The sequence below is a fragment of the Lampetra planeri genome, chromosome 16 (genome assembly GCF_965212315.1).
Source record: "Lampetra planeri chromosome 16, kcLamPlan1.2.h2, whole genome shotgun sequence".
In the NCBI taxonomy this organism is placed as follows: Eukaryota; Metazoa; Chordata; class Hyperoartia; order Petromyzontiformes; family Petromyzontidae; genus Lampetra; species Lampetra planeri.
In genome coordinates this window covers 6,080,207-6,093,682 of record NC_136122.1, presented here as the reverse complement: position 1 = coordinate 6,093,682, position 13,476 = coordinate 6,080,207, and the positions used below count along the sequence as shown (strand labels likewise).

The 13,476-nt window shown below is 47.6% G+C and overlaps 1 protein-coding gene across 3 annotated transcripts in view; it reads right to left on the bottom strand.

The window, feature by feature from the left end:
* Positions 1-1,565: 1,565 nt before the first annotated feature.
* Positions 1,566-13,476, bottom strand: part of LOC144722961 (USP6 N-terminal-like protein) — a 58,086-nt gene continuing 46,175 nt past the window's right edge. For all 3 annotated transcript variants that reach the window (XM_078601422.1, XM_078601421.1, XM_078601419.1), the window contains 8 exons: positions 12,520-12,629; positions 10,995-11,043; positions 9,814-9,934; positions 8,462-8,556; positions 7,609-7,674; positions 7,147-7,246; positions 6,797-6,949; positions 1,566-5,946 (listed from right to left, as the gene is read on the bottom strand). In XM_078601422.1, coding sequence (XP_078457548.1) covers positions 4,538-5,946; positions 6,797-6,949; positions 7,147-7,246; positions 7,609-7,674; positions 8,462-8,556; positions 9,814-9,934; positions 10,995-11,043; positions 12,520-12,629 — 2,103 coding nt within the window. In that variant the 3' untranslated portion in view covers positions 1,566-4,537. The remainder of the gene's footprint in view (positions 5,947-6,796; positions 6,950-7,146; positions 7,247-7,608; positions 7,675-8,461; positions 8,557-9,813; positions 9,935-10,994; positions 11,044-12,519; positions 12,630-13,476) is intronic.

Here is a 13,476-nt window from a genome sequence, read left to right as displayed (position 1 = left end):
CCCTAAAAGTAAGAAAAAAAATCCCCGGCAAGATCCTCCTGGTGAAAAAAGGGGGGGGGGTTCTAATGGTCTCCAGATTCCGTAAAGCTTTCATGGTTCGGTAAATGACATAATTAGGACATTAATATTGTCCACGACCACGACAGAGCCAGCCAGGAACCCTGACAGCCTGGCCTAAAACCATCATTGACATCTGCAGGTAAAACAGGGAGGGGCTCCTGTGATCACTGACTATGGGGGGACTCGGAGCCATCGTCAACAATGATCAGTTGTCCCACGTGTGCCCACGTGTTTGCTCCGAGGGCACTGATACCACACTCCAGATGCAAAGGAGCACAAACTCCTGCATCGGGAGCTGCATTGCACACTCTCTCAAGGGTTTGGGAACAAAAACGACATTGAACGAGTCCTGCTGTGTCTTGGTCCGGGATTATTCCCTGCCAGAAAGTACTGCATCAACAGCGGGGGTCAGAGGACGAGTTCTTTCTTGTAACAGATGGCAATGAAACACTGGTTTAATGTACTGAAAAAAAAACCCCGGCACTAACAGAGTAACGACCAGATAATAACAGTAACGCAATCTCCACCGTGTGTATAGCAAGATTGCAGCAGTGTTTGTGCGTTAATTTGACAGACCCTGGGTTGCGAGTTGTAATCCGGTGTGTGTTTACCACTGGCACTTTTATGCCAAATCTTGCGCTTTTAAATTATTTAATCGTCTATAACTTTTAAAAGATACTTTTTATATTTCAAATTACGTGAGTTCTTACCTTTTTTTATTGTATTATTCATTTATTTTTCTCTGATGTGTTACGTCTGTCACAGAAACGGTGTGTTTTTATTGATGGTACCCCGACTTAAAAGTTTCTTAGCTCACTGGATACTTCAAAAGAAACTTAACCCAATCCCGTGACGCCACTTCAGTGGGAATTCAACATCGGCCCAAACAATGGTAATGGGAGGGGGGGGGGAATTTCCGCTAGTGGCTCAGACACTGCCAACGAAGATGACGACCGCCCAAGTGCTCAAATGAAGAAACTGTGACCGGACATGTCTGCACTGCGATGGGATTTGTGAATTTTGAGCTGCCAATCGAGTCAAACCACTGCTCTGCCTTGTTACTCACCGACAGACACACGTGAGCACCCACAAATCAAGTGCCTTCATTTTTAGTAACACATGATTTTGAACTCAGAAAATATAACAAGAAAACACTGTGAGCATCAAAAAAAATTCGAATTAAATGTGCACAAATATACCCTTAGCTAACAACAAAACTCGCACCTTTAAACTCGATCAACAACACGGAAATAATTTTCGCTAATGTCGAATCCATGATTGCAATGATATAATTGTGATACAAGATTCATTGTGTCATGAGAGTGACAGTGCAATTTCAATGCCAGCGTTGCTCAATGCCTCCCCATTTACACAGCTGGCCCCCAATTACCAACCTGTTACCGAGCTGCATATAGCACACACCGAGCAGTGCCCTTCAAGTACCCATGTCCTCTTATTGCCAAAGGATTGTGGCGTTCAAACCTTTCACAGTGTCGCAACAAGTCGACTTGGCTGAGCGACGCTGTGGTTAGAGCATTCGACTCGCAATCCATATAATTCGAGTTCAACATCTGGCAGGGGGGGGGGGGTGCAACTCAACTCATCATCTTTCTGGCGTCCACAAAAGTGAGAACCAGTTTGTGAAGAGTGATTCGTGGGCACCCTACAAGTGTGGAGTTTCCGCCGCTGGCTCAGGGGACACCATCAGCGGCGGTCGTCGTCCGAACGCTCGTTTTAGTGGCGAGACTTTGGCTTCGACGCAACTTTTGCTGCCAGAGCTCACACCTTCCAATCATCCATCCACGCCCCCCATTGCTCCTCATCCATTTGCTGCATATTCCAGTCCTGAACGGTCACCAAATGCAACGGGTGCATGCGCCTCCCGGCGGAGTGTTTGTCAATTTAATTACTCTAAACAGGCAGACGTGAAACGAATCAAGCGATGTTTAAAAAAAATAGTTCCGATAAAACCGCACTCACGCCATACTGCCGTCTGCCTGAGCGTAACACGATGCCACGCCTCCCGCTCGCCGAACAGCAGAAACAGACCGATGGCGTCATCTCAACGGCGTCTCCCTCAAGTACAGGGGTGAGGTACCTTTCCCTTAATAACGGCCACACAGATAGAGCTTTCAAAGACCTTATTGGCCTTCACTCCAAGAGGCCCATGCAATCGACAGAAGTGACCGAGCGTGTAAAAGAATTGAAACAGTGATGCCAGGTTGAAACTAATCCCATCTAGTACCCAATTCGTGTGGCTAAGATGCTTGCGTTGATGGGATGAATATCGTTCGCAGGCCGTTTACACGTGTAGTCCTCATGTGGCTGCGGGCCGTGCGAAGATAAGCCTAAGAACTGTCGGTTCTTTGCTCTGGTGAGAAACACTACCTTGCTAACTGGCCGCCGGCATTTCCCTCGCGTGGAACTCTGGACGATGTGGACTCCGTGCACATGTTGACGGAGGCATAACAAGAAATGACGCGCATCGATGTCGCGCCAATCGCAGTGGATACATTGCAGCCGTGGCTGCGTCAGATTGGGAAGCACTGTGAATAGAGAACAGCTCGTGCCACCACGGAGCCTGCCGCTCTGCTTTAGCGATCGCAAGTTGCCTTTTTTAGCCAGAATTGTGAAAGACCGACTCAAACATGACCGGACAAAACTGACCACGTGTCTATGGACAAAGGTATCCGTTAACAAAATGAAATGTTGGCTCGAGATTCATCAATTGACATTTTGTGCAAATGACATCATTGTCTGTGAATGGACTTTTGCTTGGTTAGATGAAAGATGAAGAATGAAACTGACAAAAAAAACAGACGTTGTTGCCGTTTTCGCCGAATAAACGAATGAATAAAAAATATGTCCCCAATTGTAACCGTGAACAATGAGAGAAGTAAAATGAGAGTCGAGAACAAAGCTGACAACATTTCATATCTATACACAAGCTGGCTATTGTCTTCAAGAGGCATGAAATCCTCCATTCATCAACATCGTTTCTTATGCTCACAATGCACGTATCAAATTACGTGCCTTCCAATTATTTAAGGTTTATGAAAATTACATTACAACAACAAGAGACTGTTATCTTTAAGATCACAGATCAAATAAGACAAACACACGAGAGAGAACTGACATGATGAATGATAGAAGACAAACAAGACATATATGGAATATTGGCACATGATCCTCAATTGATTATAATCAATTCATCCATCGTCACATAGAGGTTGAGTTCAGTATGAATTTGTGTATGATGAACTTCTTTCGCACCGTACGTAGCCAACTGTTCTAATCGGACGTTAGCACGGTTGGCTAATAATCATTTCACATGCCTATTAATAAGCTGAAATGAAATGTATAAACATTTAGATTGTTTTAAGTATAAAAATATTGCGTCGTTCATGCCGATTGCATCTTACATTTCGCTGAGGAACCACAGACAAGCTGGGAGGCAGCAGTCGGGCATTGAGCCGGTGCTACCAACAATTGCCACAGCTCTGCAGTCCTCCATATACTAAGATGTTTTCAGCCAATGGACACGTGGGAGGAAACTGGAGCACCTGGATAAAACCCACGCGTGTACGCTGACAGCCTCGATGGAGAGAGAGAGAGAAACGGGAATCTCGTGAAGTAATATGCAGCACAGCACAAAAAAAAATGTACTTAAAAATAAAAAAAACTCTGGTAACAATTTTACATGTGGAGGACATGATCAGATCAAACAATGGGCGAGGATTTTCCTGAGGAGATGCTGGTTGTCGTAACGTTCTTGTGTAACAGTTAGAATCGCTAAACACCTGACCGCACACCGCACTATTTACAGCTGTTTCAACGACAATTACAAAACAAATCCAAAATGAAAAAATAAAACCAAAGCGTAAAAATTATTCGAGTAGTCAGAGGTCCGATAGGTCGGTGTACGATGGCTCTCTCGATCCGTTATTCAAAATTCGCGAGCTACACGCTTGTAAAATCGCTCGGCTCGCAGAGACGCCGCCGATTAAAGCTCATCTCTGTGTCGAGATACAAAAAAAAACGTGCTGCTGAACACAACGCAAGTCGAATTTCTTTTGTCAGCTAAAAAAAAGATACACCCATAGTTTCACGGAAACGAAGTCAAGTTCCGGTGGGGTCGAACAATAAAAACGTAAACCATATGAAGGATGTGGAGATGCCATTTGATGGTGCCACCATTCAACATTGCCTCCTTCCGTAAGCCAGATCCTGAAGTTGCTGCACAGTCAGCACACGGCCTCCAAGGTCCGACAATCTCATTGCCACAATCCGGCTTGGTCGCCACCGACGTCTGCCCTCCGCCATCAAAACCTCCTCTTTCGAATTACACCTACAATGCCTGGCCCCTCCTGCCACATTCCATTCCCAACGTCCAAGTTTGCCAACCCCACCCCAACCTCGACTTTAAAATCCAGGAGCAGCGCAGGACGGGAGTCATCAGGGGCGCCGCCACCGCGGCTCAGAGCACCGCCGTCTCCCTGATGTCGTCGGCGGGGAAGGGCGGGTACCGCGCGTGTCCCGGCGACCGTTGGCGCTCGGGCCCGACCGACACAGCCGCCACCGCCGCCACATTCCGCACCAGCTCTGCCTGCCTCACGCAGCGCTGCTGCTGCTGCCCGTCGGGCCAGAGCAGCAGCTCGCCCTCGCTCGACGCGTGCGCGGGCGCCGTCGCCCAGTGCCGGGGCGCGGGAGCCACGACTTTGCCGCGCGTCACGGCCCAGCCGCCCCCCCGCGCGTGCCGCCCCTCGTCCAGACCCCCGTCCAGACTCCCGTCCGCGCTGGCGCTGTGCCCGGCTGCGGACGCCGCCGCCGCCGCAGCCCAAGCCGCTCCGTCGGCACGGTCGAAGGAACCGTCCGGCGCGAGGAGGTGCGCGCCGCTGCTGCCGTTGGGGGTCACGGCGCCGGCCACCGGCGGCCCGTGGTAACTCGCCGACACCGGAACCGTGTCCGTCCAAGCTCCGTACGGTGACCGCGCAGGACTAGAGTAGGCCGAGCGGCTCATTGATTGCGACGGCGCTCCCTGCTTCTGCTGCTGGTGCCGCTGCTGCCGAGTTTCCGGTGGCGGAGAAGCGATGTGGTCTGTGCTCCCGTACGCACGGGGGGGCGGCACCACCGGCAGGCGCTGCGGCCGGGCGAGCGTCTCGCCGTTGGTGACGGCGCTGCCGCTGCTGCTGCTGGGGCTCGTGAGAAAGCGGTCATCTCGGAGGCCCCAAGCGGCCACCGGGCCGTCAGCCTCGCGCTCGGATGACACGTTGTCGTATAGCGAGTGCTGGGAGGCGCTGCGGCCCACGCTGTCCACGCGGATCACGGTGCCGGGTCGGACCGGGCCTCCTCCTCCTCCCACCGGCACCACCAACGATGTTATTGCTGTCGACGTTGTTGCCACAGCCTCCGCTGCTGGTTTCCTCCACTTGGGAGGGGCTGCCAGCGCCGACGCCCCCCCTTCGTCTCTGTCTATGCGAGGACCAGGAGCGGCGTTCTGGTTTGAGTTTGCGTCGCTCGGAAGCTTCTGTGCATGCGTTTCTATCGCTGGTCTCTCCATCGCACCCGATGCTGCTGCTGCTACTGCTGCTGCTGCTGGTGCTGTTGATGCCACTGCCGCTGCTGCTGCTGCTGGGTTCTCAGCTCCTGTGGTCACACTTCTCACGTTCCCATCAAGTCTCCGCGGAGGCAAGAGCGCCGGACGTTTTCCGTTCCCCTGCGGGGACGGAGTGCGTGCCGGCCCTGGCGCTGTGATCGTTGCAGCCTTTGTCGGTGTCAGCTGCTGCTGTCTGTTCTGTCCATTAGCGGCGCCATTTGCCTCCAGGATGGTGAGGCTGTCAGGTGGCATTTGCCCAAACGGACGCTGGGGGAACTCATCCTGTTTGCCTGTGTGGAGAGAGAGAGCAGCAGTCTACGTTAAGCGAGTAGTGTAACTATGGACGGACTGCATTGGCTGTCTTGTTCATTTCAAAGGTCCATAATATACGCACACACAAAACAGAAACCAATTTACAATAGCTTTGAAAGGTACGCAAGTTTTCAACACGGTTAACAATAAAACGATCGTCCACAACATTCCTTGTGTTTCGTCTCTTGTCTCAACTTATATTTGAAAAAAACTGTATCTCCCCACTGAGCATTCTGGGGGTGGCTCATTTTCATCGGTGGCACAACACCAAGGGTGGAAATTCCACATTCTCAAGGCAGGGGCCATTCATTACCAATTAATGAATACTGTCAAAGCATTTTTATCAATTATTATATTGTCGTAAGGAGGCACTTAATGATCCATTCATCAAAATCATTAATTATGCTTGCAATGCACGCATCAAATCATTAATTATGCTCACAATGCACGCATCAAATCATGCGTCTTCGGTGTGTACAATTTATGCGAATCGCATTAAAATAATAAACAACCGTTATCTTTAAAATCACAGATCAAATGAGACAAAAAACACGAGAGAAAGAGGAATTTCCAAGATGAATGATAAAAATGAGGCGGCACATACAAGACAAAGATGGAATCTTGGCACGTGATCCTGAATTGATTTATCCATCATCGCATGGGGGCTCAGTTCAGTACGAATAATCACGTGAACTCCGCTCGGGAGTCCACGACTCGACCCGCTGCGTGGCTGTGCACGACATGACACCGCGAACGATTAAGAACGTCCACCGCGGCAGCGTGAGGCTCGACGCGGCCGAGAGGCCGAGAGGGCACGCGACTACCCACCTGGGGGCGGCTGGAGGAGTTTATTGCGCCGGAGCTCGGCCATGTTGTTGTGCAGCTGGTCGATGACAAAGTGGTCCTCGTAGAGGAAGTCCTCGTTCAGCGACTGCTGCAGGAAGCCCACGAGGCCCTCCATCTCCATCTTCATCAGCCGCTCTGCGCGTAAGGCAAAGCGGTGGAGGGACACACGCGTTTAAGCGCACAAAGACAACGACCCCTTCCCCCCCTTTATAGCCTTCTGGAATGCTCTTCCTGTATGTATGTATGTATGTTAAAGTTCTTTCACACCATACGTAGCCAAACGTGATAATCGGGGGTGCGGGGGCGGAGCACGTGGCAGGCGGAGGACTCACTCTTGTGCAGCTTGAGCGTGGTGTAGGCCATCGCGATGAGCAACCGCTCTCCGTCCAGCATGTAGATGTCCCACAGCCGCAGCGTGAGCGTGAACGGGGTCTAGAGGAGGGGTGGGGGGGCAGTAGAGAAGTCACCGATCACGCGTGGGCCATAGATGGATGATGATGATACATTAATTCTAGATTTGAAGCTTTTGTGACTGCAAGGATTCATATTGTTAGGTTTTTTCGGTAAAGTCACGTAGGTAAAAAATTTAAATTAATAAAAGTAAAATAAAAATAAAATAAAAATCACGACGTTTCGGAAGCAACACAAGCTTCCGTCTTCAGGTGGAAAAGTCACAGCACGATAGCTATCGTGCTATTAATTTTAATTTTTTTACCTATGTGACTTTACCGAAAAAAACCTAAGAAAGATGATGATACAACTTACAATGTCACAATAGTTAAAAGCAAACGCACCCGGTCGAGGAAGCACTGGAAGAACCACTTTGTTGTGTAGAGGTTGGTGAAGATCTCCTGGCTATCCTGAGCAGACCGGGACAAGGGGAGACAGAACAGGAGGAACAGATGGCAGATTGGTCATATGGGGGGCGTCCATTCTATAACACAACACTGCCACTGGATTCAAGGAAGTTGCAGCCAATAAAACAGCCACTCTCATTTTGTGTGACACATCCAAGCTCTGGGCGAGAGAACAAAGAAAAGTTAGACGCATTACATTGACTGTTAAGAAAAGTAAGTGGGCTTAGGCAGGGAGGAGGAATGATGGTTAAGATTAAACTAGAGTGGCAGCCAATGGAGGGACACACGCCCGAGGATATTAATCCGCGGAGATGGAGTGATGAAATCCGATCAATTGCAGAGCTAGAAGGATTGTTGCATTGTGGTCATGTGAGAGGTGGCGACGGCTTGGGGAGGCCCTTCATCACATCTGCTCCAACTTTAACAATGACGATAGCCTGAACCCGCTAAGTGCCAGCCCAGCATGCTGAATTAAATGTTGGTGCAACTTGACTTTATACTCTGGAGTCAATTACAATTGTTCATTGTCAAATGTGTAATTAATTGCAATCACGATGTAATTGAACAGTAATTTTAGTTAATATTGCTTTCGGAAATGTAATTATAATTGACCCCAGGTCTAACCTTGGGGGAATAATGCACTTAGTGCAGTTGAACCAAATGAGGTGACGGCTCACCTCCCACAAAGCCCTTTCTGCACCGCATCCTGCAGAGATTTAATAATGTTAATAATACAGAATTCCAGCAGACGGCGACGCCGACAAACAAAAAAACACAGGCAACCCCTCACCAGGTGCTTCTTCATCTTGGGGAGTAACCTCTTCATGATGAGGTCGTGGTGCTCTTGGAAGCGCATCAGCTTGGGGAAGCCCGGCACAAAGAATCCTGGGGAGGAGCAGAGGGCCGGGAAGGAGCGCATGGTAAAACACACACCTTATCCAGGATTTTTACTGCCACGGCAATGTGGAATATCCACTACTGGATCAGGATCAACAACAGGGAAGAGATCGACTTATTTTGATCTTGATATCATCTCAAGCGTGTCTCCAATGAGAATGGAATGGTATGTTGATATTTTAACTTGATCATGTTGAATTACACATCACATTTTTAAGGGACCCTTTATAAAACATTTTTTTTCTATTTAACTGAGTAACATGGAAGATTTCGATTTAGAGCTTTCGTGACTGCAGGGATTCATCTTCTTGGTTCTTTCGGTAAAGTTACGTAGAAGGGAAATAAAAAAAATATAAAAAATAAAACATAATAAAATACAATTTTATAAAAAATAAAACATAATAAAATTGTATTTTATTATGTTTTTAATTTTTTATTTTATTACTTCCCTTATGCGCAGGTAAGCATAATAAAATTGTATTTTATTATGTTTTATTTTTATTATTCTATTATTTCCCTTCTACGTGATTTTACCGAAAGAACCAAGAAGAACATGGAAGATGTCTGCCTTAAAGATGAACATTCTTGTTAGCCTGCAACAACGACAACTGCAAATGCTATTTGTGAAAACCTATTGAAGTTGGCAAGGCACTTGTATCAAGGCGGCGTCACCGACACCACACAAACATTTGGCCGCCTTTATTTCCCCAGGCCGATGTTGTCGCACATTACCAGGAACTTATTTTAGGCTGTGTTGACTTAAGGGGAGGGCCCAGACTGGTGTCATGATATTCCAACAGCAACTGATGGTAGGAATGGCCCGGAGTTTATCTTGAACCACTGCTCCGAGTACTCACCACTGCTCGTGAGCCACAATCACCTCCCAGGGCAGTTCAAGCTCGGCTCAATAGAGACGCAGATGACCGTTTTACTTTTCTACTAAACTTCCATTTGAAAGAGGGGAAAAAAGGCTGTGGAAGCAGGAGCGACCCAGGGCACTCGCCCCTTGGCAGCAGAGATCCAGACACGAGCACACACTTCTAAATTAAAACCGCGCAGGCAAGCAGCACGAGCGAATCAGCTGAGTGACCACCCTGTGCCTTGTAGCCGTCGGCCATATGAAGACTTTGGTATGGGGCTTGTGGGGGTCAGAATATTTGTCCACTGCTGCGATATACCCACACACACATACTATATAGACACACACAAACACCGTGCGCTGCAGTGTGGGAGAGGAGTACTCACCGTGCATGGCGTGTTTATTGTCGGACAGCAAGCGCACGAGTGCCCAGAATGCATCCTCCTCGTTAAGGTACATGAGAAGGAGCGCAGCGATCTGGCTCATGCCCTGGCAGTAGCCCACCTCCTGATATGTGGTACACATGCACACACATGTATGTGTATATATATACATTCATACACAATTGTCCATGTACAGCCCTTTAGGTCAATCGACTACATTCGGGCTTCACTAACATGCCATGCAGGTTGTGGGGGTGTCTTATCCATACCTCACCGTGCTGGTCAGTGCAGGTTATGTGAAGGTGGGGCACAGACATTGGAATGTACTACAATGGATTTGCTGCACTGTTCTCTGCTGATAACACAGCCATGTAGCAGCCTACAACAACCGTTTCATGCATGACAGTTGCCCATCCAAGCACTATCCAGACTCAATCCTGCTTATCTTCCAACATCTGACATTCTGGGTGCCATGGTCATCGACCATGTATAAAGGTATGCACACGTATATTTGCATAGGCAGATACAACGTAGCTTGAAATGTTTGGGAATCCAGCTCAGGTCTGATTTCAGCAGCCTCAATTTATGAAGCAACCTGCCCAATCAGGAGCTTCCTATGGCTCCTGACCCAGGAATGCTAGGTCACCAGGAAGTGATGCGATCACAGGAAAGTGCATCGTGACTGGAGGCATCAGCACACAGGACACTACACGTGTGTAATCCCAAAGACAATGCAACTATGAAGAGGGCACGTGGGGTGGCCAGGACAAGAAATAACTATATAAAATTTCCTATAAATCTAACTTTAGACTTGAAGATAAGTCACATTTAACAGTGATCATTTGATGCATTAAATAGACAATGTACTAACATTTAAATTAAACTAACACAATATAAACTAAAAGCATATTTAAAAGACCAACTATAAACCAGTGCAATCCTCACACTCCATTATATGAATTCATTCATTATACAGAGTCTGGGGTCAGTCTCTCTATAGGCTGGCAACCGTTGACTACAGACAAAGTATTGCTTATTTTATTGACTCGAATCCCAGTGCCCATCTGGCCTGGATAATATTACATTGGTGGGTGGGCAAAAGAGTTTGTGTTCTGTCAGCCAACACCACTGTAACTTTGGGCGTATGAAGAGGTGAGTTAAACTCACTATGACGCAGTTCTTACCGTGTTGTACATGGAGTATGCAGCCAGCACATGGAACAGGGCTTGTTGCCTGTGTGACACAAAATAAAACGTCGGCATCACAGTTACCGGTGAACTGAGACCTTAAGCGCGCACAAGCAGTCGTGCTTTATATGAAACGTAAAGACAGTGTAGCTAACAAAGACGTAAACTAACACCTACTTTTATTTATTTATTTATAGCTCACTGAGTTATACAGCTCTTTTTCAGACGCGACCTGGCCACAAATGATAGCTCAACGAAGTGGCTTATCATGTGGAAATTTATAGCAGCAAAATACTCTAAATGCACATTGTTTCTAAATGTGCAGGGAAAAACCGGAAGACCCCGTAAAAAAATCCACATGACCACGGGAAGAGAGACATGCAAACTCCAAATATACAGGCATCAGGGTCAGGATGGAACCCACAACCTCCCCTGTATACCCGGCGAGGTAGTTAACATCTCGCCACCATGGCGCCAATCTCGGTGCCAGGCCCTGTAAGTCAAATAGCCGAGGGCTTCCAGTGCGGAGGTAAAATGAGTGGTGATGCAAGTTCACGGACGGACAGGTGTTTATGCCCCCAGGGTATTTGGGGTGTGGCATGTAGATTCACAATGTATGGACCGTGGACAAAATCGTCAGTAAAGCAAATAATGATCATTGTTGATTTACAACTTTAGCAATACCCACTTTTATTCATCTGAGAGGGATGATGTAGAGTAAGATTTACACTCCCAACCTTCCGATTGTGAGTCAAGAGCTCAAACAAGACCGTTACCCTAACCCTCACAAGCCAGATTGAATGGAACAAAATAATTATCATGCTCACGAAGTAGTTTTACCAATGCATTTCGCCTTAATAGAATAAAAAAAATCTGGCAATAATGCATCGTATGCAAATACTTCCCACACTAACAAGCATGTTATACCGATATACAAATTGTGACTTTGATATTCACATATTATAACAATAGCGAAGGCAATCATTAAGTATTTTATCTCTCTTCCAGGTGAATATCACAACCGTTTGAGACGGATTCCATCACAGCAATGTGGAATTTCCACCGTTGGTTAAGGATCGCAAGGAAGACGAACACCGCCAAATACTCGCTGGAACAGGGATACGCACAGCGGCACTTGACTTTGCAAACAGCTTGACGGTGAAGGCCAAACAGTTTGTATGTGTGTATGTTGAACTTATTTCGCACCGTATGTAGCCAACCGTGCTAATCGGAGGTGCGGGGGAAGGACAACAAACTAAACATAAAAAGTAGTTTCAGAAAATTAGTTTTCAATCTAGATATAAAAGTGCATAGCTCCAGTGGCTTCCTAATATCGGAAGGAAGAGCGTTCCAGACGGCCGCAGAAGCGCATCCGAAAGCACGCTCTGCGGTGACCCGTCTTTATTCTATTGCCAAGCCAAAAGCCGCTGCGAGGATGCTGTGAGGATGAGTGGAGTTCGTGTGATGGTTTAAGTTAACTGTGGAGGTATAAAAGGTAGGAGGAGAATGAGAGGTCACTGACTTGACCCCGTAGCGGTTGCGGAACATGATGTGGTTGCGGAAGGTGCGGTTCACGTCCAGGTCGATCTGGCGCACGTCGGGGGACACCATGCGCGCTCGCTGCTTCATTTGCTGCTCACAAACGCACACGAAGACAAGATCCCCCGTATAGCTTTTACAGACTGTTGGGGCAAGCGCTGTTAGTGAGCACCTATGCAGGCCAGGGGTCGGGTGGCCAAAATCACATCCAGGCAGTCTTTGTTTCCCCAGTGCTGAGGTTTACACTCATTTAAGGCCAAGTCAACCTAGGGGAGGCTCAGGGCCAGTTCAGATATTCGTCACTGACGTTGGCTGCGAGTGGTAATGGAACTCGGGTCAATGAGTTTGTAGCACAGTGGGTTAACCAATGCGCTACCACTTTCCACACAAACAGACACCCTCCATCGGCTTAAGACTTACATAGTACAATATACAGACAGTCCAATCTCCATGAGACTGGGTCATTAAGGAGGGCTGGTTGGGATAAAAATATACCCAGATAATGCATGCATTGTTTACCTACTTAGAATGGGGGTTAAGATGGAGAATGCTTTGTCTGACTTTATTGCTTTTTAAAACAACCGATTTATTTGCGGACAAGTTCACGGTAAAGTGAGCACCGAGTCATTGACCCTCATGCATGTAAATATTTTTATTAATTTTTTCACAAGCATGGTGAATCCAAAAGCCAAACAATCCACTCACGGATAATCGAAAGTAATATCCGTCGCATGTTATCGATGCTATATTTTTGATTCTTTGGTATTTAGCCAACTTAAGTGCTAAACCAATTGCAATATAGCAAAGTAATTGCTGACCGGGCTGAGACCATCAACCATGCTTGAGAACAGGTGATCGCCTGAACGTAAACTCAGAATCTCTGCGGTTCTGGCTCAGTGCTGCGACTCCTGAGCCACCTCGGGTGACACCAATTAAAACT